The following is a 27,310-nucleotide window of genomic DNA, read 5'->3' as shown; positions in this document are numbered from 1 at the left end:
GCATCTGGCTTCAACCAGAAATGTAAAACCCTTTTGTTGTATAAATATCAAAACATCATACCCTGAAAAATAGATTAGAATATAAGTATGTTAAACATATTAATTATCTGTGTTAGAAAGCCATTCGTACCCAGGTAAAGCTACTACTGCTCCAGCATCTGGGATGTCCTTCCATTATACCTCCATAGCACTGGCTTAGTCTATGTTTGTTTGCACAGCCTCTTCATCCTACTAGGTAATGCCCTGTCTTCTCCTCATTCTCAATATCTGGATGTGATTAAAGTAAAAAAAAAAAAAAAAAAAAGTGAAATATCATGGCCTATTTTCTGGTGTTTTTAAAATTTCTGATTCTTCCCCCTAGTCTGTGAAATTCAAGGCAGGAAAGAAATTACAATCATAACCATATGTGTATATGTACATGTAACTCATATAAATGAGTTTATATAGATACATAATTATATTATAAAATAATATAATATAAACGCATAAATCCTTGTGCTTGTGTCCTTTCTGCTATACCTAACTGTTACAGGCTGTTGTTCATAGCGGATTGGCACAGCTTATGGCACAGAAGTAAAAAAGGGAGTGTTTATTCCAGACTTCTGGAGTCTTGTGGAAGTCAGTGGGAATTTTGCGCAACACAAGAAAAATACAACTGTCAGCATTTTAGTCAGAAGCAAGCTGGGAGACCACGCTTTTTCTTTCCTTTAGGCGGGAGTCCACCAGAGAAATGCAAACTGCTTGCCAGGCAGAGCTGGGCAAAACCTCTTGGGGAGACTAAAGGCTCTTCTGGGACGTCGAGCTCTGAAATAGCATGATATTAACGATGAATATTCCTTCAATAGCTGCCTCGTTTCGCCCTGGGCTTGGAGAGCCGGTAGATAACCCCCTGCGGCGGGGGCTCTCCTCAGGAGCGGGGGTGTCACGACAGCACAGCAGCCGAGGCGAGCCCGATGGCACCCCCTCCGCCGCAGCGTCGTCCCCGTTTCGGCATCGATGAAACGCGAAAAGAAAGAAAATAAAAGGAACGCGGTTATTTCGGTGGGTCTGGGGGCCGCTTTCTGTCAGGGAGCGGGGCGGCCCGTGCGGAGCGGGAAGGCCGCGGGGCCGCCGCCATGGCAACGGGGGCAGGGCGGGGCGGGAAGAGGCGGGTGGCGGGGGTGGGGGGGGCGGCTCGCTGATTGGGCGGCCGGCGGCCGCTGACGGCTTCCGGCGTGCGCGCGCGGCGGGCTGGGCGCGCGGGCGCGGGGGGGGCCCGGCGGCGGCTGAGGCGGCGGCGGTGGTTGTGTCTGTGTCGGTGCCGGTGTGGGGCGGCGGCGCGCAGGGATGGACACGCTGGGCAGGAAGGTGGTAGTGTGCGACAACGGCACCGGGGTGAGTCGCGCCGGGACCCGCCCTGCCGCCGGGAGAAGGTGGGGGAAGCAGGGCGAGGCCCCCCCCCCCCCAACCCCCGGGCCCGGCCCCGCTTCCTGCCGGCACACCCGCGGGCCGCGCCCGGCCTGCCGCCGCCACCGGGCCCGGCCGCTCCCCCGCCGCTCCCCGCGCCAGGGCGCTGCTTGGGGCCGGCCGGGGCCCCGCCGCCAGCTCCGGCCCGCGGGCAGCCGCCGCAGGTCGGCGCGGGCCTGCGGAATGAATGGGCGGGGGGCGCTCGGCGCGGTAGGGCGCCGGTGCCGGCGGGGGCCCGTGGCTCGGTGATCCCGAAACCGGCTGAGCGGCATCTGCCGGCGGGGCTTTTCGGTGCCGGGCGCGGTGCGCGGATATTGTGCTGTGCCCCCCTGCCCCTCCCCCCCCCCCCCCCCCCCCAACCTCCGCCACCCTGGTATTTTGCTGTTTTACCGTGGATCTCTTTATTGCTCTAATGACTAGAGCAAGTCTCCCTGCAGCAACGAGCTTTCACCAAAAAATATCGGGTTTTTTAAAATACCGAACTTTTGAAAAAATTCTGAATAAGCACATTACACATGGAGCAGGATGTGTCCTCTGTCTGCAGGATTATTAAGTTTTAGGGAAGTGTTTGGTTGTTTTTTTTTTTTAGCTACTGTCTAAAACGGAGTATCATCCTTTCATTAATACCTTCCTGACCTGCAACTTGCTCATAAATTGGCATTTTTCTAAATCGAAAAAGCCCCAAAGGTTTTCTCCCCATCCTTTCACCTTTCCCACCCGCCAGCAGCCTGCAGGCACCCGCTGGAAACCCACCTTCTGTCAGTGGTACACAGGCTTTGAGGTGCTTGGCAGGAAGTGAAAGAGATACCCACCTATGGCATCTTATCTTTTTGCTTTAAAATGGTATTTCCCCTCCGTAATTTTGTTTAGCAATCTAGGGTTTCCCCCAGTAAAGAAGTATGTGGAGAGTTACCACAGCTTACAGCATGTAAAGATCTCTTGAATGGGAAAAAAAAAAGTTTTTTTTTTTATATAAACACATGGAATAAAGAAAAAATATTTTTTTAAAGCCCAAGAGGGAATAGCTGAGACAAATGATGATGATAATAGGAGATTCAGCATCCCGAATTAGAGGATTTTCCAGCTAGCATCTGAAATGATTAGCATGATTCAGGAAGAAGAGCATCATATTTGGTAGTTCTGGGATTTGACAGTTCTTCTCACTTTTCCTCCTGTAGCAAAATTTTTCTTTAATTGGGCTGAGGTCAGGAGATTTTGGGTGCTTTTTATGCTATTGTTTAGAAAAGGAAAGAAAAAAAGAAGGCATTTACAGTTTTTCTTCTTACAAAGGGATGTGGAAGCTTTTTTGTTGGGTTTTTTTTCTTCATTGTTTAATATTCTTATTGTTAGGCCCATAATAAAAAAAAATATCTAGAGCTTCATCCTTTAACATGATCCTTTACCTAGCTATAAATCATGGAGTTGTAAAATGTTTAGTGTACTGGTAGTGACAGCAGTGTTGTGCTTTGTCCAGCCCCAGTAAGGTGAGGGGAAGAAGGAATTATTTTCACTCAGTTGCCCAAGCTGGGTCCGCAACAGAGATTCTGTACAGTGTAATGGATCTGTGTGTGCTTTGAAATCAAGAGATGTCTTGGAATGATACGGTTTTTTTTCCTCTGTGAGTTGTAGCAGCAGGATATAAATAACTAAGAGTGGAAGTTGCCTTCATAGTGCTGTTGTGGTGCTGAGAGGAGGGGCCTGTGTCGCTTTAGCTTGTGTTGCTTTGGGTTGTCTCTGAGTGGAACAATGTGTGTATGGAAGTAGCCTGGCCACTGAGTTCATTGGGGGGGGGCAGCAAGGTATCAAGAAATAATTGTGAAATCAGTAAACTCAAAATATTTAGGTTGAATCGGGATAATTAAACTAGAATTGGGATAATTAGTCCGGAAGAAAATTGTATTCAGTAAATCTTTCGAGCCTCAGCTGCATGTTGAGATTATCAAGTAGTCCTATATTGTCAAACCAGTGTTTTAATAATATTTTCTGTTCGACAAAGCAGGGATACTTTGTCAGTGACTCCTGATACACCATGATATGTCATACTTAAAACCATGACTGAAATTAAATCTCTTGCCAAGTGCCAGAAATGCTACATAAAAATGGAGACTATTAGAAAAATCGGGTGCAATTTTAATTTTGGGCTTGTCTTTGAAATTCACAGTTCTTGTTATGCCGCAATAGGACTTGTATCTGGCTGTGACCAGTCTTTGAGGAAGAGGTGACTAGAAGGAAGTTCTTGCAACATGTAGTGTAGAAGAGAGGCGGGCAATGGCACCTCAAAGGTCTAAAGCATTAGAGATGAATGTTTTTATTGGTATAGTACAAATGGTAAGTCAGTTAGTGGCCCGTGAAATTGCTGTAATTATATTTAGGTGTTTTGTTCGAGAGTTGCATCGATGGAAAGAATCAAGCACAGAGACCTGATAAAAATATTAGTCTTCATTTTAAAACTTGTCACATGGCCTGTTTGTAAGCTTCCTCATTCTTTTTGTTTGAAAGAATACTTATATATACAAGTTCTTACTGTTTGATGACTCAGTAGGAAGTGAAAGAGCCGGTATAAACCACAGTGAAATGGAGAAGAAACTATATATGGTAAAACTTTGTACATACATGGTCTTGCACACAGCAGGCTAAGTAGCTATTCTTAAAACATTCTGAATGTATGGCAAATGTGTGCAAAAATGAACGGTGATGAATTCTGGGCTTTGTTACAGAGATGTGTAAATTCATTGGGGGGTGGTGGTGCTGTTTGGGATGTGATGTATACTGAGCATTGTACTGAAATTATGTGGTGATTGTTGTAAGGGGTGTGCACAGTGAGGGATGGAAAAGAAACAAGCGAGCTATACTGAAGTTTTACTAGAGAGTTTCAAATTGAGAATGGCAGGAACAGTGTCTAGTGTCTGGCACTAGAAAAGAGAAGCTGATCCTGTTCCAAACTACGGCAGTTCATAATGTTCCATTGAAGATTTTGGAGCATCTGCTGTAAGGGATGGGAGGGAGAAGTGCCTTATGTTTCTTGTACCTCTTCAAAAATCTAAAACTGTGCAGGATCTGTTATGTGCATCTGTGTTTCTTAGGTGCACTTACCTGTTGGTAGTTTTATCGAGTCTGGTTCTTCAGCCATAATATGCAGTGTTACATCATCACAAACCTACCGAACCAGCTGAATGTTCAGCATCGTGTCAGGGAGAACGCTGCAGTGGGGATGCTTGCGTTGATGGGGAGGCTGGTGTACAAGGCTGAATTGCTCTCATCCTCACTAAATTTTGCTGTAGCCTGGAGGGGAAAATCACAAATTTGAAGGCGGGGAGACAGAGTAAAATTCTGCCCCTTCTATCTACTGATGAATTTACCAAGCTTTGTGAAAATGTAATTTTATTTTATTTTTTAAGGCACTCTGTTCTGGCCCGAAAGAGGTGGGGAACAGACTGTGAATGTCCAAGCTTAATCTTGCACATTGTAGTTCACATAGATTAAATCTGGTTTTGATTGTGTTTTAGGCTGGTTGGAGAAATGACAATCTGTTTTTAAAATCTAGGATTTGTTAATTGCCAACATTGTTAACTTCCCAGGAAGGTGTGTCAAGGTCTTAACGCGGAAAGGGCCTGGAAGTTACTATTACAATTCAAATAGTAAGAACTTAGAATAATATTTTTGTAGATCAGCATTTTCTAGGTCAGCATACTTGTATGTGATTTTGAGAGGTATTTTTAAGGTTGGCCAAGAGGCACTTACTGATTTTGTGCAGTAGTCATTTTGGTCACTTATCTCAGTGGTTGCTGTATAAATCTTGGGGTTTATTTGCCCAGTCGGCAGGATTTAAAAGTGTGGGTATTGGAACTTCTTGAGGGGTGGGGGTGTTCCAGTAGCTCGAGTTGTAAAGGTTCGCGTGGATGTTACCGGTCATGTTACTTCTGTTGACCGACACAGTTGGTGGTGACTGGTAGGAGAGTAGCTTCATGCTGGGAGAAAAGCTGTACGCAAATGTATGGGTGTAAAGGTGCATGGGCTGCTGGGGGTGCTTATAGTTGTGCTTGGAACAGTTTATGAAACCCTGAGCTGGAGGGCAATGGGATTATATGGGCTGTTCTGTAAACCTCCTTCTAGCTTAACCAGGTCCTGCACAATGAAATTTATAACAAGCATACCTAAATATTGTAGAAGCAACAGAAACTGTGATTGCCCTGAATGCAGGAATTTGCTATGTCTGAAAAGGAGCTTTTTTTTTTTTTTTTTTTTTTTTTTTTTAGTTTGGACACCGTTATTTGGACCCAAGCTATGAGACATTTTGAAGAACTGAGCTGAATCAGTCCTTCAAAATGCCTCATACACTTCCTCTGGTATAAAACTTACAGTAAAGTCTTCGGGTGTATTCAGGTAGTGTGATGCAGAAATACTTGTGGCTACTCTTTGCTTTCTCGTAGCAGCACTGCATTCTTGAATACACAGATAAGACCTATATAACTCCTAGGTACTTCTGGCCTTAATATAAGCAAAAGAGTTGATAAGTACTTGCTTTTTCAGAGGACTCGGACTGAAGTAGAATGAGCAAAATCAGTTGTGTACACAGTGTTATTCTTCAAGTATTCCAAACAGCTCTACAGGGAGCACTGAATGGGTGAAAGAAATTAGGGTCACAAAAAGCAAAAAAACCCAAAAATCCCTTCCCCCCTGTATTAGCCCAACTTTAATTAAAATATCTCTTGGCTCTTTCCATAACTGCCTTTAAAAATTTCTTTCCAAAACAGGTGACCTTTTTACTGCAGTACAGCAGATAATTTATTGCAACAGAAAGTGACTGTTCACGTTAGTGTAATGGCAGAATTCCCCCCAGCTGCAATTAGCTGTACTCTTTTTGCTGTGATAATTGTTTCAGTGGCAGTCTTCAAACCTGACTTCAGAAACTCGGTGAATGTTTTGGAAATTCTAGCAGGTGGCTTTTAATACAACCTGAAATGGGGAATTAAGCTTTGGGACAGGGTCCCAAGGAGGCTGTGAATTATCTGTCCTTGGAGGCTTCCAATGCCCAACTGGTCAAAGCCCTAAGCGACCTGGTCTGAATCCAGTGACTGCTTTGAGCCCGAGGTTGGACGAGGCAGATCCTGAGGTTCCCTCCAACCTGAGTGATCCTGCAGTGCTGTGTTACTGCTGTTACACCTAGATGGTTGAGTCATTTTGCAGATGAAAATGTGTAATGTTTAGTTTGGGGACTGCAGGATTTTGTTTTGGCACGCTGATACTGCACAGTATGCAAAGTATTAATCAAAAAAATTCATACAGACACCTGCTCTGTATGAACTGTAGGCAGAACATCAGACTGGTATGTGACCATCACAGTAGGACAGCTGAAGAGTAGAACTTGCTGATCGCCATGAGCTAAAATTGTAACTTCTTGCTGAAGTTACTTTAAAGTTCTTGTTTTACAACCAAGCTTCCTCTGGTGACTGTGTATGTATGTGTGTGTATATATATATATATATATATGCTAGGGTTTTTTTCCCCTCGGTTAATCCTCACTGTTTTCTTAGTGAATATCCTGTTTTGGGACCCAGTGATAGAAAGCTTCCTTTCGTTCATATTTGGGTGACAAACACTTCTTCAAAAGAGTATCCTGTTTGGTGTGAACTATTATCAGCTAAGTTTTTGGTTGTGCTGTTGGCTTTGGAAGTGCTTACTGCAAAAATCCTGTCTTTATATTTAAAAGGAACTCTGTAAAATTATCAAACTGAGAAATCCATCTGAATTGCACAGACTTATCTGCTAGTTCACTGTTAAACCTTTTTTATAAAAGCATAAGATTTGAATTCACAAGGTTTTGGGTTTTTTTTTTCTGATTTTTGTTATGCCACTGTGTGCTTTAATTGAAGAGGTAATTCCATTTGGTGTCATCGGGTACTCATCATAAGGTGATCCATTGCAAAATGATGGAATTTGGGTTGCTAGAGAATTTTAGAGTTGTAGGAAATCCAAATTCAGACATTGCACTGTCTTATACCTCTCAACATACTTAGTAGTTTTAATACTGCTTCTCAAAAATGTGACAGTCTGACTCAGAAAACATTCTGGAAGATACTTTAATTCAGTTTTACAGATCTACGCATCAATTGAAATGTGTAAAATTGATTAGTAAGTATAAATCCAGTTGGTTTCCAGTGGGACACATGCTCTTAAATTTGGACTTAATTTTCTACACCAGACCAGGTTTCTGTCGGTAAACAAAAGTAATGCATATTCTAATAAAACTATTTATTCCTTTTCAGTTTGTGAAATGTGGCTATGCAGGCTCAAATTTTCCAGAGCACATTTTTCCAGCTTTGGTTGGAAGACCCATTATAAGATCAACTGCAAAAGTGGGAAACATTGAAATCAAGGTAATTTTTTTTTCATTATTATTACTTTGTGACAGTTAAAAATATTTAGGGCAGGTTTTGACTTGTGTAGTATTTGGAATTGGTTTTTCGTTAATTCCCCTTTACGCTATTTTGGTATATCCTGATTAATTTCTGTATCGGGTTTTAGCCTATTGCAAACTACAAATGCATTAAGAGAGTGATGTAGAGCACTGGAGGCCTTCAGATAGTACAGCTGAGGAGGCAGCAGGTAGGGCTTGGGTGGTTCTGGGCAAAAAGGGGCTTCAGGTGCCAGTATGTAAATGATGTCCAGATTAGAAGGCGGAAATCAGAAGTGGTTGATGTCATTGAGCTGTGTTGTGGGATTCTGAGACAATGCTGAAGAATTGCTGGAGCTTCCAGGTCTTCCTATACTGTTTGCTTTCTACTCACAGTTGATCATCTGTGATCTTGTATGAGATGTTTAACCTTGCTTGTGTTTGCATTTCATTGTTTCTATTGTTTTTGTTTTCTTTTCTTTTTGCTGCTGGTTGGTGTAGGTACTCCACATCAGTTAGAGATGGAGAAAGGAGTATTCAGGCTAGTTTGTCTTGGGATATTATTCCAAGCTTGGAATTGGGGACACACACCACTGCTTGAGAATCTTCTTCTGAAGTCCAGGGACCTGTCATTTCCCACTTTGTTTTGTAATTAGAATAACGCTTCAAATATTAGTAGTTGCTTCTGTAATACAGGCTTCAGTAAATGTCTTGGCCTTGCTGTGGTCACATCCTTCCTTCTTGCTTCTAGCTACGCATTCTCACCTTGTGCTGGTTGTACTGCTTGTGCAGACATGTGGTAAGCAGCTTCAGTGAGCTGATCCAGCTGAAAAAAAGAGTGATTTCTTTGTCAGGTGAGGTTTTGACTGCTTTACTGCACAGTGGTGCAAGCTCTGTTTTGAGAGCAAGGCAGAAGTAGAAACCTGAGGGAGAAACAGGAGGCGACGCAGAACTGTAGAAGACCTCTCTTAGGCCAGGGAAGGTCAAGTAGAGACACGCATGTATAAGCTTTCAGTTTTCCTTTCCTTGTTGCTTCTGAGCAGCAGATTAGCCAAAAAAAAAAAAAATAAATCTGCCTAGTCTTGTTCCTTATCTTCAGAACTGTATGGGCGGCAAGAAGTTCAGCTACCTGATTTCTGCTCCCTCCCTGGAAAAAGTTAGTGTCAGCAGAAGGCCGTGCTGGGAAGTCAAGAGGACGAAAGTCATCAGACCTTTCAAAAATGTGCCTTTTTTTTTTTTTTCTTCTCTTTAATTTAATATTGCAATACTGCTTGCCTTGTGTTAGCTAGGACAAATTGCTTGAAAGGGAACCTTTCCCTGTTACAGTAGATAGGAGTTTTTGTAAAGAGAAGGAAAACATACTCTTTTCTCTTGAAAGACTTGGGGAGAGGTGTTTCTTCAGATATCTACTTGAACTTAATGTGCCAGTTTCTTCGAGGAGGTTCTGGTAAAGTTTTATGAAAGTCACACAGTGATTTACAAGTATGAAGTCCAAGAAAAATTCTCTTGCATTAAATCTCATTGTTGAAGCAGTGTTTTCTTTCCAGCTGATCTGATACAGCCTGTCCTGCCAGTTTGGGTATCCTCTGATTATCTGATAACTTAGTTTAATATCATTACAGGTGACAGTCTTGAATTGGAAAGATTTAGCATTGGAGGTGGAAGTGGGTAATTGACATGAGATCAGTGTGAAAGAACCAGTAAACTATAATTTTGCATGCATTGCCCATCTTCTGCTTGAGCATGGATCGCATGGGTGTATCTTAGAGAGTATGAACTGTGTCTAGATTCTTCCTAGAAGTTTACAGCGTCTGCATATAATAGCTTTTTAAGAAAGCAAGTGCATCAGGAGAGGAAATCCCTGTGTCAGATACTCTGGGTATGCCAGTAGGATAATACAGTAGGAAGACTTGTTGAGTGAGTGATGTTTTTCTTCATGAGATTCTTGCAGATTTCCTAAAAAATTTAATGTATTTTAGCAGATTATTTTTATGCCAAAGTTAATTCCAGCCATTTACTGCAGGTTCTTACGGGGTAAGTTTAAAACAGAGTAAAGGAAGCTGGCAAGATCAGTTTAATTTTTCAAAACCATTCAGAAAAGCTGTCATTCCTACGAAATTCAGAACTCTGTGTGAAGTCTGGAAGCTGATCAAAACAGCGGTTGTCTTGTATCTGTTGAGTTACTGATTTCAAGTTGTTTTGCCGTGCTTTCCTTCTGGATTCTTATTTCAGCCAGCAGCTGATATATAGCTTTTTCCTCCTACTAGAGTCACCAGTTCAGAACATAAACACAGAAGTTTGGTTATTACTGGGATTATTTTGCTTAAAATTGCAACCTTAAAACTCTAAAACCAGAAGCACAGATGCTGCTCTTTGCTTTTACTGAGATACTAATCTTTGCAGCAGGTTCGGGGGATTGTTAACCTTCTGAGGAAAGCAGGGCTGATGAGTAGCTCTGACTAGGTAAAACAGGGTTTTGGGGCAGATCAGACCCAGTGACGGGCTCAGCCATAGTCTGTGTCCTACAGCTCTGCTCAGTTGCTGCCAAAGGCGGCCTGGAGAAGTCGTTTCCGTCCTCTGGGTTTGAAGTGGGGAAGAGGGCGGTGCTGGGACCAGCCTCTTTGGTACCGCCTGTCCAGAGGCAGCTGCCAGAAACTATGCGCTTTTGCTTTGACACGATTTGCAGAATAGGTAGATTTGCCCTAATGGTGCTGATAGTTACCCTGTGGCTTCTGACAGTTTAGGTGACTCAAAGTGAGTTTAATAGAAGGAGGAAAAATCTCAGTAGTAATGGAAATGGCTTTAGTATAATTTTGGCCAATGTTTGTGCACGTGCACTTTTATGTAGCTCATAGTGCTTCCTGGCTGCTTTGATTATCTTAGCTTCCTACCTCTGTAGCTTGCTATAGGAGAGAGTTTTGAGACACTGCTCTTACTACTGCACTTTATGGTTGCTTGTTTCCATTCTGAGAGTAGATGCTGGGATTTAAGTAAATATCTCTTATTTGATTCTTTCTGGGTATTAGTTCCATGATACGTGAGCAGATTAGCCTGCTTATAGGTGAATGCTTTTATGTTACCGTTTTCAGTTCTTGGGTATTTGAAGCGGAATTTTTAAAACAACGTTTAAATTTAGCATTTGTCAGAGCTAGCTATAGTCAAATGCTTTGTGCAGAGTCTTGTCTAGTTCAGATGAACACCTTGCCCAGGGTAAAACTCCAGTGTTACAGAATACTTATGCACAGAATCCTATTTATGAGAAGTTGGCATATATACTGGTTTTGTTTGCAACGTAAGATGCATAAGTGTGATATGCCACTGACATGTAGCAGTAGCTTCCTTTAAAGAGGTATTTTAATCTGAGATCCTGAGAATGTTAGTTTGGCCCTAACTAAACTAACTCAGACCATTTCCTGCTGTACATGCATCTCTTTTCAGCCTATTTCTACTGTGTACTTAAAATAATTTGAGAATTTCATTTAGGCCTTTTCTGACTTTCTTGCTTCTACCTTCTTTCTTCACCTTTCTTGACCTGTTGAAGTAGAATAACAAAAAGATGGTAAGTGAGGTGCCCCTGTGCTATTTGTTTACCATTTTTGCTTGATGGGACCTAGTAGCTGTTATGTTATTTTTTGATGCTATTCATTGTTTTGTCTTGTCCTACATTTTACATTTGAATACATACTTATTTTGGACGTTGTTCATTGCTTTGGTTTACTAGCAACTAATTTATGAGAATATTTTATGTATTGCTTCTAAATGTTACATAACCTGTAGTTTTGCAAGATACAAGAGTAACACTTAAAGATCATCTTTAACAGTAGAAATTGCTCTATTTAACATTAAAAACCATGAGCCTGAAAAACTTTCAGATTTCGGTTAGGCAAATACTACTGAGTACCAAAGTGGTGGAAACACTGGATGTCATGGTACTGGTTCCGCTCTGCAAATTCAGTTGTGCTGTCCTCCTTTCTCTTCACTGACCAAGTACGCATGTCTGTTAGTGTGCTCTTGAGAACAATTGTTCAGCCCTTTAACTTTGTTTTAAGAGGATGTGAAAGTTTTGTTCAACTTTCATTGCACATTTGAATAGCGGCTTTTTCTGGGCTGTGTCCTGTTCGGCAGCATAGAGCCTCAAAAAACAATGCACAAAAAAGGCTTCTGATTCTTCTAACCAGTGGAGTTTCTGTCATCTGAAATTCTCAGGAGTAATGTGGCTGTGTGGTGGAGTTTTCATAGTATGGTTTCACTTGAGTATATTTAATTTAAAATGTTAGTCTTGACTTTTGTCTTCTGTGCAGTTGAGAACTAAGTGTGATCTACTGTGCAAGGGGAAAACAAACAAAACACTTTGTCAGTGAGAAGGGGTGGAAGAGAAATGGTTTGCTTTAAACTGTTTTCAATTAACGTCCTTTTTATATAGTCGACAGTACCTGTTTAGGTTATTTCTAACAAAGGCATTATAAACCGGGTGCCAGATTTTTTGTTGTGCATTTTTTTTCCCTAGTATTGAATAGTAGGTTGAGTAACTCTCACTTGAGAAGTTTTCTGTGCCACAGCAACTGCAAGCTGCGGTGGCATGTTTTTCTATGAAGCAGTTGGATTTTTTTCAATTAAATTGGTATTAGCATGGAAACAGTGCTGTTGGTGTCTAGAAATAAGTTCTTAGGGCAAAATACAGGCAAGTCAGTTAAGGCTTCTTTAGAAGTATGGGATGTAACAGGGAGCAAAAATAAGATGTTACTGTGCATACTTCCTCTGGGAAATACGTGGGAAAGGAGAAGATGTGATGCTACTAATTTGAATGTGCAATGTTTGCATAACTAACTTTAATAAACAGATTGCTTAATCAGTGTGAAATGACTGGACAAACTGTGCATTAGTTGGTTGTATTTGTGTAAGAATGTATTACTGGGGCTTTTGGCTTGGGACTTTTGGCATGGTACAGACAAGGGTATATTTTTATATTTAGATGTGTCTCTTCACACCCTACTGACATAGGCAATATGTAAACCATTGTTTCTTTTAATGTCTAGTGTGGAACTCCTAATCTCTTACTTGCTTTTGCTACTGTTCGGTATGCTTATTCACCACTCATTATTCCTTTTTTGGTATTGTGCACAGAAATTTGCAACATGCATGGACAATTACTCTGCAAATCCCACCTACTACTACCCTTATGTGCTGTTTTGCATCTCAGCCCTTAGAAATTTAGTATTTGATAAAGTAGTTTGGAGGTGTCAGTGGAGAAGCATCTGTACTTATAAAGATCTTTATAGTGTCTAGCTGTACCAGGGTTTATTGGTTTAAGGTAAATTGGAAAATGGAAAAAAAATTATTTTGGAAAAGGTTTGGGATGGGTAAAAGCTAAATTTAAATACTACTTGAAATATATTCTACTTCTTTCCTAAGTACATAAAAATTATTCTAAAATGTGGGCATTGTTTAAGAACACAGTTTGACACAGGCTGGTGCAGTTCACTGTCATTCTTGAGGATTCTAGTGGTTAGAAAACTCTGCAAGCACTGACATGTTTCTATATTAAAATTTTACAGGATCTCATGGTTGGTGATGAAGCAAGTGAATTACGCTCGATGCTGGAAGTAAATTATCCAATGGAGAATGGCATAGTTCGGAACTGGGATGATATGAAGCACCTCTGGGATTACACGTTTGGACCAGAAAAACTTAATATCGACACAAAAAATTGTAAAATACTGCTCACAGAACCTCCCATGAATCCAACTAAAAACAGGGAGAAGATAGTGGAGGTATGTCTGTCTAGTAGAAACTGTTATATACTGTCATTGGAGCATTGCTAAGAGATTTTAACTTTTTGGAACACCTGGTAATTGTCTGAGGCAAAGTGGTTCTGTTTTATAACCAAAACTCATCCTCAGCCATAGTCGTGAAGGCTACTGTGCTTAAAATCAAACAAGCTGATCTCGTTCAAAAGCTATAAGCAGGCTTCTTGTCTCAAGCCATGTCACCATTAAAACACAGAATTAGAAAGATGGGTTTCTCTTCATGTAATCAAGATACATTGATTACTAGCTATTGCATGAATGTTAATTACTTTAAATGACTTGGACTTTTGTAAGCCACTAATGCTTCAGAGGAGATTGAGGCTTGAGCCAGATGATGCTTACCAGGTGGAGCAGTGTTGTTGGAGGTAGTTGAGACAAAGGTGTGATGACAACCAAATCACTAATCTGTGACTAATGCTGGGGATTATCAATGAAAGCCTTCTAAGAAGGAAAGCCTGGTTCGTGGGTCCTCAATCTCGGAGTGCTGCCCTGGGTGGCCTAAGCCCCATCTGAACCTTGTGTTAATGTCGGTTGTCCAATATATATTGCTTAGCTGTAGTACCATGTGATGAAGACTTGATTTTGAAGAGCAGTAATGTTTGACAAGAACAAAAAGTTTAGTCTTCCGTTCTGTTTTTTTCCCCTCAAGCATCACAGGTATTTTCAGTTAATGTAAGGCATTCAGTGTAACAAAAATTTAAAAACTGTGTTGTTAGAGTAGCTGAAAGGGCAGGAAAAATGAATTCTTCAGTATGAAACCTTATCCATTTATCAGAACTTTGAATATGAAAGCTTGGGTATGTATATTTTTCCCCAAAAATCTGTTGTTTATTCTAATAAGAACTTACCTTTATCATTACCTGCTGACTTTTCCTTCAAAATCCTTTGTTGTCACAGCTCCAGTAGTGCTTTCTGCAATGTGGCAGTGACTGTATTTGTGCTGATCTTTTCTTTCAGTGACTTGGGATCAAGTCAAGTATAGCAAAGTGGGAAAAACTTAAGTGGAAAAAACCCAAACTGTACAATCTAAATTCAGCATTTCTTCGAAATTGTGGACATTTGGGACCTTTTACCGAAGTATTACATAATGCAACATCGGTAATACTGCCTATTGTATGTCAGTTAGCTGTGATGGGATGGACATAGCAAATTATTCTGGGTGGCCTCCATGTAGCAGGAATGGTTGAATTTCCCGTTCAGGCTTCTTTGCTTTTCAGCTGTCTACAATAGTGTTCTTGTTCCTGTTTTCCTGCTAAATACAAAAGGCTAGATTTTAGTTATTCTGGTACTGAGTAATTTTATACCCTAAATTGAAGAGCCTTGTATGGCTTCTGAACTCTGCTAAAATATTTGTATTGCTACATTTGCTTTTTTAAACCACTCCAGGGATTGTAGATGCTTAATCATGATCCAGAGGATTAGGGGAAACTGGAATCCATTTTTGTAAATTTAAATTTGAGTGAAACGGAGGCTTGTTGTTTCTGTTAATATTTTTAATGGATCACAGTATTATGAGGACTAGCAATATTTAGGTTTTTTACTCCAACATGTTTATACTCCTTCCATTTTTGACATATAGTCTTCCTTTTCAGGGAGGCTAGCCCAGTATGAAGCAGAGGACTGAATTAAGGTTTTTCCTAAAGTCAGCAGTAAATATAATAACGTCTCTGCATGTTGTGATACAATGCAGTAGCATTTTAAAAGAAAAGCTTAGCCATCTGGACCATATCAAGATGATAGATAATTATATTTGCTGTACTTCATTCTACTTCCAGTAATTTTCTTTCCTCACCCCATCGCTCTGTCAAACTCGGCTACGCAGTAACAGCAGCAAGCGCTCACATGGCGGCTGTGTTGTAAAATACATATTTTAAAAGTGCCGTTTCTTTCTTAGCATGTACAAGACACCAGTTGCTCCTCGGCTTAGCTGGGTGTTTGCTCTTTGTTTGTCTCCGGTTACCTGATGTGTTCTCATTCTGTAATACCCTCAGGAGCAGCCAGGCTGAAGTGGCGTATCAGGTAGCTGTAAACATAGATACTCCAGCACAGTCACTTCTCCTAATCCCAACCTAGTATTCCTTATCTTTTTTTCTCTATTTTTAGTTCTTCATTTCTGTGTCCAGTTAGAACCTTGCTTTATAGGTAACCCAAAAGTGGCTGTCATGAGAAGAAGAATCTTATCAGGAGAGCATCCTGCTCAGTGTTTACATCTTAAGATTTGTTAACATGTATGTCCCGTGCCGGGGCAATTCTGGTGTCAAATAGAAGAGACCTAAATGTCTGTCCTTCGAGAAAACCCCTCAAAGGCCTGCATATAGGTTATAGAAGGGTTTTGCAGTGGCTTCTAGGGTTTAGTGCAATGTGTGAAGGCACTAACTAATGCCATTTGAATATTTGTTTTGTTGTATGAAGATGATAATTCAGATTATTCTGAAATTAGGTTTTTGTCTTGTAAGCTCTCTGGTGGTTTGGAAGAAGACTCATCCACTGGAATAGTGCTGGTTTTAGACAGTGGCTACTCAAACGGGATCTGAGTTGCTGCCCTTTCAACTGTTCCTCTTCTGGCAGACAGTTCTGCTTCTTGTTTCTGAAGGTATTGCATATGTGCTCCGGAGTGGCCATTGCAGGGAAGTTACTAGCCAGCCTGTGATTTCTTGTTCATTCTTACCCTGCGCACCTGACTACTGTATTAAATTTCCTTTTATATTATCTACAGTCCACATTGAGGGGTTATAAAATCCCAAAGCGTGATGTTCTCAGGGCAGGGAGCTCTGCAGCTCACCCTCTCTGTGTTCCTTTCTGCTTGGCTTCTGCGGTACTGTGTGCTCACAGCAAGTATCCCGAGAAAGGCGGCATCAATCTTCCCAGGGGTTTTGCCGTGTGCTCAGTACAGCTTGAAGAAATGAACTTGACTTTGCAAGGATCAGGTTTTTGATATGGGCCAGCTGTTTAAGATCACACTATTCTAACAGAAGGTTCTTTAAATAGTTCAGAATTCTAAAATTGTCAGGCATCAGCTTTCTTTCTTGAAAAATATTTAGATATCTTTTACTTGAGCTGTGGGAGTACTTAGGATTTAATCAGCTTCTAATCCTAGAAGTTGCAAAGTGCTCAGGGGGCTGCAGAATAGCAAAAGCAAAACTTCTGTTATGTGCTGGAGAAATCAGAGTTCATCTGTTTTTCCTGGTAAAGCATTTTGAGGGGAAAACTGCTGTACAGTATGATTTGTTTACTTGGCCTTCTTTGTGTTTATAAAGAAGACAAGATCCTATAAACTCTGCATCCTTTCCTCACTGAAGCTAGCGTGGTGGTTAGGGGAAGCTGGCCTACAAGGCAGGCAGGCACTTTGCGTGTTGCAGTAAGAGTTCTGCAAACCTGTGGTTTTCTGTATGTAGCAACAGAGTTCATCCTACCTGAACTATTTCACTCGTAGTGGATTTTGCACTAATTCTGGAAGTTTTTCATCAGTTGTGCTTTAAAGAAGGAAAGAAGGTGGCCCAGATGCAAAGGGCAATCTTGATGCTGGGCTTTATTCTAGACCCCTATGTGTAGGCATCTGTTTGGTCTTTACTTGACGTAGTCTGTGGTTGTACAAAGTCTGTAGGGCTTGATATGAGGAATAAAAAACCAAAACCCCAGAACTTCATTAGATAGAGCATACACCTTTAACAAACATTTCATTCCCAAGTCGCACTTCAGTAATGAAGTACTTGGCTGGTCTACAAGGACTGCCTCCCACTCATTAGAGCACTTTGGAAAACAGCTTAGTAAAGCTGCAGAAATTGCTGTGTGGGTTTCACTTTCATTGCTAAACGGATCTGGAATATTTCACGTGGCTTGTCTTGTGTGAACAGGTAAGATGTGGAGCTGAATGTGCTACTTTCTGCCAGAAAGTAGGTAGGTTTCTAATATTTGTGTAGAATCTGCATGATGAAGTTACTTGGAAAGTGATTTTGATTAGCAAAAGTACGGAATTATAGAAGTACAGTTTTCAAACTTCTGTGAATTTTTTCTTAATTATTTGGCCTTTTCTGGACATTAATTTTTGCCTTCATCTTACAGGTTATGTTTGAGACATACCAGTTTTCTGGGGTGTATGTAGCCATTCAGGCTGTTCTTACTTTGTATGCTCAAGGTAGGCAAAGATAACTTAAAATCTGTTTAGTTTGTAAATGTGTTGCTGAGCCAAAGTACTAATATGGTATTAATGAGTCTTGGGCTTAATTCGACGCTGCTGTAAGTAAGCTCGGCTCTGACTTAGGGGCCTGCTTTTTGTTTTGAGGAGCTATTGGTAGGTACCATGTCGGTGGTGTTTTCATGAACCAACTGTGGTGACGTGCTTGTAAAGGCAAAAACCTGGTTTATCAAAACTATTGTTGTTCCAGGGTGTAGTCATTTAGCCTTTGGCATCAAGTCTTAATGACATGCTTTTGATTTTCTGATAAAGGAAAAATTTATTACCATAAGTGAATTTCAAGATGACTAGGTGACTTTGGCATTATTTTCAGGTTTAAAAAAAAAAATTAAAAATTTGATTCTTTTGCTGTAGATAAACTAGAATAAATCATCCTCAGCCTGAGGAGAAAATCAGATTCACTGAACTCGATAGAAATTCTACCACAGACTGCAATCCATCTAGGACTTTAAGAAGCTACTCAAGCACATCAGTTCTGATAACGTGACTCTTTACATCTGTTTACTACTGGCTTGGTGTATTTAGCTGTCACATAGCAGGACATAAATACCTTTGCCCATTAACATGTCACCATAGTTTCTGTGTCCAAAAGCAAAAGTGACGGGCTACTGGAAGGGTGGTTCTGTTATGCAAGTCATTAAAACTAGTTGAACCAAAACGGCTTTTGCAGACCTGGATATTACTTTTTTTTGCTGTGATCTGTGCTGTCATTCTTTTTGTTTGTTTGTTTGTTTTCTTCCCCGCCCCCCCCCCCCCCAGGTTTTTCTTTGGTTTGATTCCTTATAGATATGACTAACACATAAGTCTTAAATTCTGTTGTTAATTGTGCGTGCATTTTACCGAATAGTGGTCAAATACTGTGTGAATAAAAAAAGTGAAATAACTTAGAGCAGTCCAGTGTTTCTACATACTGTCATCTAAAATAAAGTTGAAGACCTTCCAAAGATACAAAAAACAAGTGGCACATAAATAGAACGTTTGCCTTTGAAAATAAAAAAAGCCCTTTAAAACATCCTACTTATTTATGTTACATTAAACATTAAAGTAGTGGCTAAAATTACATAGAGATGTGCCTCGCTGCAGTGCACCACATTTTGTTGCTGCTGTTAAAACTCTCTTAAGACTAATTGTTGCTTTTACCTGGAATTCTGTGTGCTCATATACCTTTTAAAGGCAAAGGGGTTTAAATATCAAAACCTGGTCCTAATTAGGAAATTCTTTAGCAATTCCTCACAGCAGTCTTTGGAGTTCGGTGTAGTCCCTTGTGACTGACTATTTCCTTCCTTACTGCGTGTGTTCAGTTGTGAGACTTGTTGTGTTTGCATAGTAGTTATTCCAATGCGCTAAGAAATCTAAAGATCTGATCACACAGCTGAACCAAGGTGTGTTCTTTGATTTGTTAGGGGCAAATAACCAATTTGTTTGCCTTCTGTTTACAAAGCTTGAGCAAACTACGGTAGCCAAACCAGTGCACCTTGCCCATTACATGTTAAATGGCCCTTCATTATATTAACGTCTCCCCTTAAAATACATTATCTTGCTTTAGGTAGCTTGTGAGAAACTATAAAACTGTTTTCTAATCAACTTTCACCATGAATTCTGCTGCTTATTTTGTTAGCGAAGTATAGAAATTTCTCTTTATACATGCCTATGATATCTCAGTTTGGTACACCTTGGAATGTAATGGTTCTGTGGTAAACTTTTTTCACTGGAGTTAACCTCTCTAGCCTATGAAAGTGAATCTGATTCAGCCTAACACTGTTTCTGTGGGGAAGAAAGTTAGATGTGTTCTGTATAGTCCAAATATTCTCTACCTTCTGAAAGCATTGTCTTGTTTTTTGAATACCAGTCAAAATGAACAAGTCCTAATAATTGTAACCAGGTAAACTTGTGGCCTGATTACCTCTAATACTACTTTATATTTTTAGATCTCTCTATATTTTATATATATATTCTTATATATATATAAGAAATTAACGTAAGGTTGCACATACACAGCTGAATCTGAGGAGGAATTTGTGCCCCAGCAAGCATTTAATGATCTTTGATATTCTCTTTAATTAGAGTGCAATTTGAGATGTCAAAACACCAGATAAATTTATGAACAGTGGAGTTATATGCATCTAGGAAAAAGTAGTGGTCATACTTCTAAAAAATGTATATGAAAACATTTGTTACTATGAAAACCTTAAGTTTAAAATCCAGCTGAGTGGAAGCAACTGAATTTTAAATTGTGACTATTTTTCCCAAAAGGATGACTGGAGGGAACAGGTTGTGTTAAGATTACAATGAAAAATCCTATCTTAAACTTGCTACTATTCTGCTCTCTGTGTGGAGGTGCTAATAACAGTTGTACCTTCTCCCCTCCCTCCCCGTCCTTTAGGCTTGTTGACTGGTGTTGTTGTGGACTCTGGAGATGGCGTAACTCATATTTGCCCAGTTTATGAAGGCTTCTCTCTCCCTCATCTCACCAGGCGGTTAGATATCGCTGGGAGGGACATCACTAGGTACCTCATTAAGGTAAGCTGGAAAGAATATTTAAGGTTGTGTCTGGTATCTGGGGTACATCGGTTCAAGTTAAAATCCCTGGATAGCAAGAAACCTGTAGTTTTCCCTTTATTATTCATAGGTCAATTACATAACTCCTGTATGCTCTGTATTGCTTCAGTCTGTCCTTATGTTTCCTCATCTAAATCGCATTGATGATATTAATGTTATTCAGAGACTTCACATTTTCTTAGTGGCGTTCCTGTAGGCGTATTTAGGAAGGACAAGCTTAAAAGTTGGCTTTCTTGGTACATGAAATAAAACCAAAATTTTGTTCTGTTGGTTCTACTTGTGTATTTTCTCAAGGACCTTTTCTTACAGTGTGGAAAATAGTGTAGCGATTCTTCCCTGATTAGTAAATAAGACAGTATGTTTTATAGACTAATTGAGTGGGGGTTTTTTTAATATAAGCAGCGTTCTGGATTGACAGCTCTTAAGGCTGAACAGGAATAGTGGAGTGTTCTGAAGTGAAGCCCTAAATATAAGAATTATTTTGGTTATCTTTCACTTTGTAATGGTTATACTGAAGGTTGTAATGACAAAGAAAATTTCCCACTTGCAGTAATGCTGCTGCTGTTCTACTTTCTGGTAGTAATGGATACACTGTGACAGATTTGACTTAATACTAAATTTGCAGTTAAAAAAGGGAGATGAACTATTAAAGATAGTGTTTGATTGTACCCGTGTACTGATAGAGAGATCTGGACTGTTCTTCTCATTTACCGCTCACCTGATGTGTCCCCTCTAGCTCCTCTTGCTGCGAGGGTATGCTTTCAACCACTCTGCTGATTTCGAGACTGTTCGCATGATCAAGGAAAAGCTGTGTTATGTGGGCTACAACATTGAACAGGAACAGAAACTGGCGTTAGAGACCACAGTACTAGTTGAATCCTACACGGTGAGTGTTTTGAGACCGCTTTGCTTGTCCTAAACTCCATAGGTTTACATTCAGGTAGCGTTTAGCTTTGGTTCCTTCTGAATTCTTCTTGGCAGTAGCTCATTTCCCAGACACAGGAGTCTGTGGAATCAGATTACTGCGTTCTGGGAAAACTTTTAAAAGCTTTTTCTTTCTTTTCAGATTTTCCATGAAACTTTATTCATTTTTGTCACTGTAGATCCTTGAAATGTGAATGTTACAGAACTGCAACTTGTAGAGAAAGTGGACTTACTCTTGCATGTCAGATTTTCAGCTTCATCTATTTAGCAGTGACACACGAGAGACTGATATCTGGTGACAAGAACGGTAAACGGGCTCTTAGTGGAAACTTCCTGTGATCACACATGGAAGAAAAGAACTTGCAGGAAAGCATTACTCTTGCTCTAAGATTATCTTTTAAATCGATATTAGGAGCTATATGGCAAGGAGATGTTTGGTATGTCAGTATCGATGTATCTGGTCCCTGACGTCTCCAATTGAATTGCATAATGATTGGAGAATTTTCTTCTTTCAGTAGTACCGAATGACTTCTTGCACTGGTGACAATTATCAACAATTTCCTGTTTTAAAACATAAGGGAACAATGTAGGTCATTTCCTCTTGGTTTGTTTAGTATCCCAGTGGCTAAAAGTAGTCTTCTAAACGGGTGTTTTTTCTTCACTAGCTCCCAGATGGCAGGATTATCAAAGTCGGTGGAGAACGGTTTGAGGCACCGGAGGCTCTCTTCCAGCCTCACTTAATCAATGTCGAGGGGGTTGGTGTGGCTGAATTGCTGTTCAACACCATCCAGGCTGCTGACATAGACACCAGGTAAGAGCAGAACACGTAAAATCCCTCTGCCAGGGTGCAGGGGTGACGTGAGAACCGCATTCGAACAGAGGGACACCTTCCGCTTTCGGGGCGAGTGTGTGTGCTGCTGGGGGAGGGCACGTACTGGCAGCGGGGCTCGGTCTGAGATCCTGGAGCTTAACGGGTTGTCTGGAAACTTGATTATTTTGGTATGAATGAGCCAGGGTAGAATCTTGAAAGCACAATATTTTTCTTACTGCTGCTTTCTGGGATGCCTGGCAAAGCATCAGCAAGTCTGCCAAGCTTGCGCGGAGTCTGTCCTTGTGTAGTGACCGTTGTTCGGGTTGTATCTACTCCCCTGGACGTGCAGGTACCTGCTTGTGCTACAGCATTTTCTATATGACACTAGAAAGAATTTTGTGTGTGTTTTGTTTTTTTTTTTGTCAGATCTGAATTCTACAAGCACATTGTGCTGTCCGGAGGGTCCACCATGTACCCCGGGCTGCCTTCGCGACTGGAGCGGGAACTTAAACAGCTCTACCTGGAGCGAGTGCTGAAAGGAGATGTGGAGAAGCTTTCGGTAGGTGGCGAGTGCTGCTGGGTGCGGGGCAGAGGTTTGTCCTCGGTCCCCACTAGAGGGACCCAAGCAGTCAGAAATGGCAGGAGCTGCGGGTGGCCCGCCGCGCAGCTGGCAAAATCGCGGCCTCTGTTCTTCACACGCCCCACTCTGTTTCGGGTAGGTGGCTTGTGTGGATACGCTTGCAATGAAGCCACCTTGTAGCCCCTGCTAACAGCAAGTAATTCCTGAAGGCCTGAGTGAGTTTGCATGTAAAACAGGCTGATAAATGCTAGGGCAAAACTTGTAGTGGAGGTTGAGCAAAGCTAATGAGTTTTGGTGCCTTAAAGTCATCATTGAGCAAAAATAATGTATTTTTTTCTCAGTCTGTGAAAGTTTTGGTTAGTGCTATAAGTGAAATACTCAAGAGGCTAGATTTCTCACACACCTTCAAGTGGAATAAATTTCCCTTGTTCGTTGGTTGCTGTCATAGACAACAGCCGCACGTTAGGTGGTGACACTGCATCGTGATGCTCTCTGCTTTTCGAGGAGGTGGTATTTACAGAGAGAATTCCTTGAGTGGTGTTTCTAATGCTGAACTGAATTGAACTCCTCTGGTTCTTAATGCAGTGTTCTCTAAGCATCTTGTGCAGCTATGTGAAGTGACTCAATTGTACAGAATGTTTGAAGTCTAAGAGTGTTTCACACATAGCTTTGACTGTACTCGTTTTTGCTCTTGAAGTCAGAGCTTTAGCATTGAAGGACTGAAGGGAATATTAATTAGTAAAGCTGGTCTAGATTGTGTAAATTTAAAATCTGTTCCATCTGCCCTTCTAAAACTTGATGTAATTCTAAAATAATTTGTTATTTGATGGTCTAGTAACTTCTGATAATTTTAGCTATCGAAGCTTAGGGACTCTTCACCATGTTCGTGAAATGCAAAAATATGGTCTTTAATTTTGTATTCTGACTCCTGGGCTTTTTGTGGATACACTGAAAGTATAATTTTGGGGGAAGTGTCAATAGCTGTCTCCAACTCCCAGTGCAAAGTAGTTATTTTACTTTGGTTGCGCAAGCTGGAAGCTCACGCAGAGCACCCTATGCTAGCACGTCAGGTTTCATTGGTTGCATTTGTCTCACTAAACAGTTTCCATTTTGCTGTTCTGGTGGAAAGCACAATTGTATTTTGAAAGGCTTTGTTTCAGGTATCCTAGTAACAGTTTCTTACCTCTTTCTTAGAAATTTAAAATCCGAATTGAAGATCCACCTCGTCGAAAGCACATGGTGTTTTTGGGTGGTGCAGTTCTAGCGGACATCATGAAAGACAAAGACAACTTCTGGATGACCCGACAAGAATACCAAGAAAAGGGAGTGCGTGTGCTGGAGAAGCTTGGTGTGACTGTTCGATAAATCCCAAAGCTTGTTCCCATCACATGTCTAAAGCTTTTTTTCTTTCATTGCCAATCTCTGAACTCACTCAGCTACATGCTATGGAAAGGCCTGTCTGTGGCCTTTTGACCCAAAGGTCAGGTTTTGTTCTGGTTTCTTGGGGTAGCTTTTGTTAAATGTTTCTTAATGTGGCTAAATTTGACTATTAAATTTGACCACGTCCCTGCAAACAAAACAGAGCAAGAGCAGCCTGTCTACTTCATTGTTCCTTCCCAGTAGGCAATTGGGTAATTCTGGTAGGCTTTTTCTTCTGGGTTTATTGCTGTAGTACCGCTAGCTTTTGTCTCTAGTTCACCAGGGGTTGTGTGCCTTTTTTAGCGTAAGAAAACCTTTAAACAGGAGTTTTTGCTATTGGATCATTGTGGTGGTTATCTTTGCATCTTTTTGCCTCTCTCTACATTAAGATTATTTTTTCTTTCCTGCAATTAGGAATTTTGATTAAACATTGTTAGAAACTAGTTGAACTAGCTGGAATGGCTTTAACACACGTTTCAATGTAATGTGGTTCCACGCGCACTGCTGCCTAAACTGGCTTCTGAGGTGGTTTATCCTTAAAGGTGGTGGTGAGGCTTTCATACTGTATTTCTCAAAGTGGGCATGTACACAGTTGCCACAAACAGAGAAACACCTGATGCTCTGGCAAATGTAAATGTGTGGCCTTAGGTGTCTGTTTTTTCTGGAGGGAGGGGACAGGTTTGAGCTGTGTTGCTTTTCTGTTAAAGGACAGCTGGGGGTCAGTCTGACCAAAAATGCCTCTTTTTATAGTTAAATTTTGGTACCATGTTGTCTCCGCATAGGGAGCAAGAATGTTAAATTAGCTGTTCTGTAATTGTTGAGAAACTTAGTAGTTGTGCTGAGACAGGAGCCTCTAAACTTCTGAAGATATTTAATACTTTCAGAAATGCTTATGAAAACTGTAACTATAGATATTAAACCCCCCAAAACTAAGTTTTAAAAGTCTGGTGTTTTAAGTGCTTATATGTCCATCAGAAGCACTTCCATTAAACTTTACAAATATAATAAACTAGTGCCAAGTAGTTACTGCAAATGAATATTTTGATGACCAGTGTTTATTGCAGCAAGCAGATATTTATAAACAACCACTGGCAGTAGGTTATAAAGAATGACCTATATTTGTTCGAGTTAAAAATAACATTGGAATATGAGATGTTGTCGGTTGGTAAATATCCACAATTCATTTTGTCCAGTCTTGATTTTTGATACTTAACGTGGGATGGGGAAGGAAGTGAAAACCAGTGATGAAAATGAAAATGCTGTTTCCAGAAAGTGCATTAAAGCTGAGTTGTTCTGAAAAATAGAAGTTGTCCTAGTAATTATCAGCCATCTTCTGTGAGTATAGTTGCCTCTGTTTTCTTCCTACTAGCAGACTGGTAACTGACTTTGCAATAAAATCTGCCTTACATAAAGCATAGCAAAACCTGCTTGCGTACAAATGCCAGTTAGACTTAGTTCTACTTTGCTTTTCATGGAAATACTGTATCACTTCTTACTGGTTTTCCAAGCCTACCATAACATTTAAGCATAAGGAAGTTATGTGCTTTTGACTTCCCAACCTTGGAATGTACAAGACACTCTTTCATATACTTGCCATTTGTCTACATCTTTACGTTAATAATTGACCCCAGGGACATGGAAATATTAAACTTCCTTGGATTCTTAAAATTTGCTTTCTTTCTAAATCGAGCAGCTTCCTTTTGGCTGAGCGAGCCAAGCAGGCAGAAACAGTGTCTGCATTTCTTTAATAACAAGACAGTCGCTATAGTATTGCTAGTAATGACCATTTAATTATAGGTGGGTGGGGTTTTTCGCAGCTATATTTACTCTTAACTTGAACAATATGAATTTACAGGCATGCCGGTCATGCCTCAGTGCATGCACTTAAGCAGTTACTAGATTTTTGGGGACGTGAATGTAAGGGGTACTCGTAGTCTTCTGAGCATTTAATACTACTTCTGAGTAGTCTACTGAATTCCTGTAGTCTTCTGAGCATTTAATACACAGACTTAAAAATGCTGTGGGCTTGCTTTAGAGCTGTGGTTTCTCATGTCACTGTCTCTGGGCTTTTCGGACAGCATCAAGAATCATGGAAATAAACCAAAGAATGACTTAAAAACCTTTTTTGAATGACAATCTGTCATGTGATTTTTCAAATCTAAACCTTGACCATGCAACCCCTTTTCTTAACCATCTTCTCCCCTGTTCATTGGCTTCGGTGAGGTACGTGCACGTTTGAGTAAAGGTTCTGGAATTTGGCCCTTTCGCTAGAGAACTTTGCAGCACCGTGAGTAACAGATGTCAGTTGATTGTGCGGAATCTTGGGTTTCCATGGAAACTGTGTATATATATTAAAAAAAAAGGCGACTAGCATTTTAAATTACAGCTATCGGATTCAGAAGAATGCATATGTAATCCAAATACTGAATGGGGTGTTCCAGTTGTGCTTGGTGTGGTGCTTCGTGTGTGTTTGCGCACACTTGAGAGTGTGTGTGTGTGTGTTCTCTCAGCTGACAGCTTCGGTATTGCTATGAAAGCAATCTGGTTTTAAAGTTTTGGGTTTTTTTGAAGACCAAATAACTGAGTTGTATTTGCAATATGCTTCAGCTCTTATAAAATTAGAATAGAAGATGCCGCGTCAGTTGTAAGTTTTTTGGGAACATCCTATTTTTAATGTCAAGCTGCTTCAACCCCCCCCCTCCCCCCCCCCCCTCAGTGTTCTAGGATGTTAACCAATGTAACACAAATGGCTTTTTATACAGTTCTGAATAATGTTAACACACGACACTGGTTGAGACCATGGATGGAAATAAACATCTATTTAAATTGACAGGTCTTTTCAATACAAAAATAAAATCAGATTTTTTTCAAAGTAGATTATGTTTGCTTTGTTTCCTTTGGGAAATCACAGTTCTGTCAGTTTTTCTCTTAACTTCCATCACAAAACTATCATGAGCTGCTTATGCTGAGGAAATCTGACATGACAAAGTAATACGTTCCCTATTGATTGCTGTTGTAGAGAAAAGCACCCCAACTCCCTTTGCTAGCCAAGACTCCACTCCCCCTGTCCTAGTTTCTTTAAAAAGGAAATAAAACACTTGTTCTTGGACAGGAATCTCTTCTAGTTCAAGCTCTATGCTAGGTGCTGCAGAAGGGGAAGAGCCCTCAACTTGAG

The 27,310-nt window shown here is 40.7% G+C and overlaps 1 protein-coding gene across 2 annotated transcripts; it reads left to right on the top strand.

Moving 5' to 3' along the window:
• Positions 1-1,216: 1,216 nt before the first annotated feature.
• Positions 1,217-27,010, top strand: ACTR2 (actin related protein 2). Of its 2 annotated transcripts, none has more exons than XM_055713953.1 (9): positions 1,217-1,374; positions 7,713-7,823; positions 13,396-13,611; positions 17,710-17,782; positions 20,226-20,362; positions 21,138-21,287; positions 21,991-22,136; positions 22,563-22,695; positions 23,911-27,010. In XM_055713953.1, the coding sequence occupies exons 1-9, from the start codon at positions 1,327-1,329 to the stop codon at positions 24,079-24,081; spliced, it is 1,185 nt and encodes a 394-aa protein (XP_055569928.1). In that variant the 5' UTR covers positions 1,217-1,326; the 3' UTR covers positions 24,082-27,010. The 2 variants fall into 2 exon arrangements, with proteins under 2 accessions (XP_055569928.1, XP_055569929.1); XM_055713954.1 differs by having other exon boundaries at positions 1,283-1,412.
• Positions 27,011-27,310: the final 300 nt, after the last annotated feature.

Source organism: Falco cherrug, chromosome 6 (assembly GCF_023634085.1).
Source record: "Falco cherrug isolate bFalChe1 chromosome 6, bFalChe1.pri, whole genome shotgun sequence".
Taxonomy (NCBI): Eukaryota; Metazoa; Chordata; class Aves; order Falconiformes; family Falconidae; genus Falco; species Falco cherrug.
The sequence above is the reverse complement of the archived record's forward strand: the minus strand, read 5'-3'. Positions and strand labels throughout refer to the sequence as shown.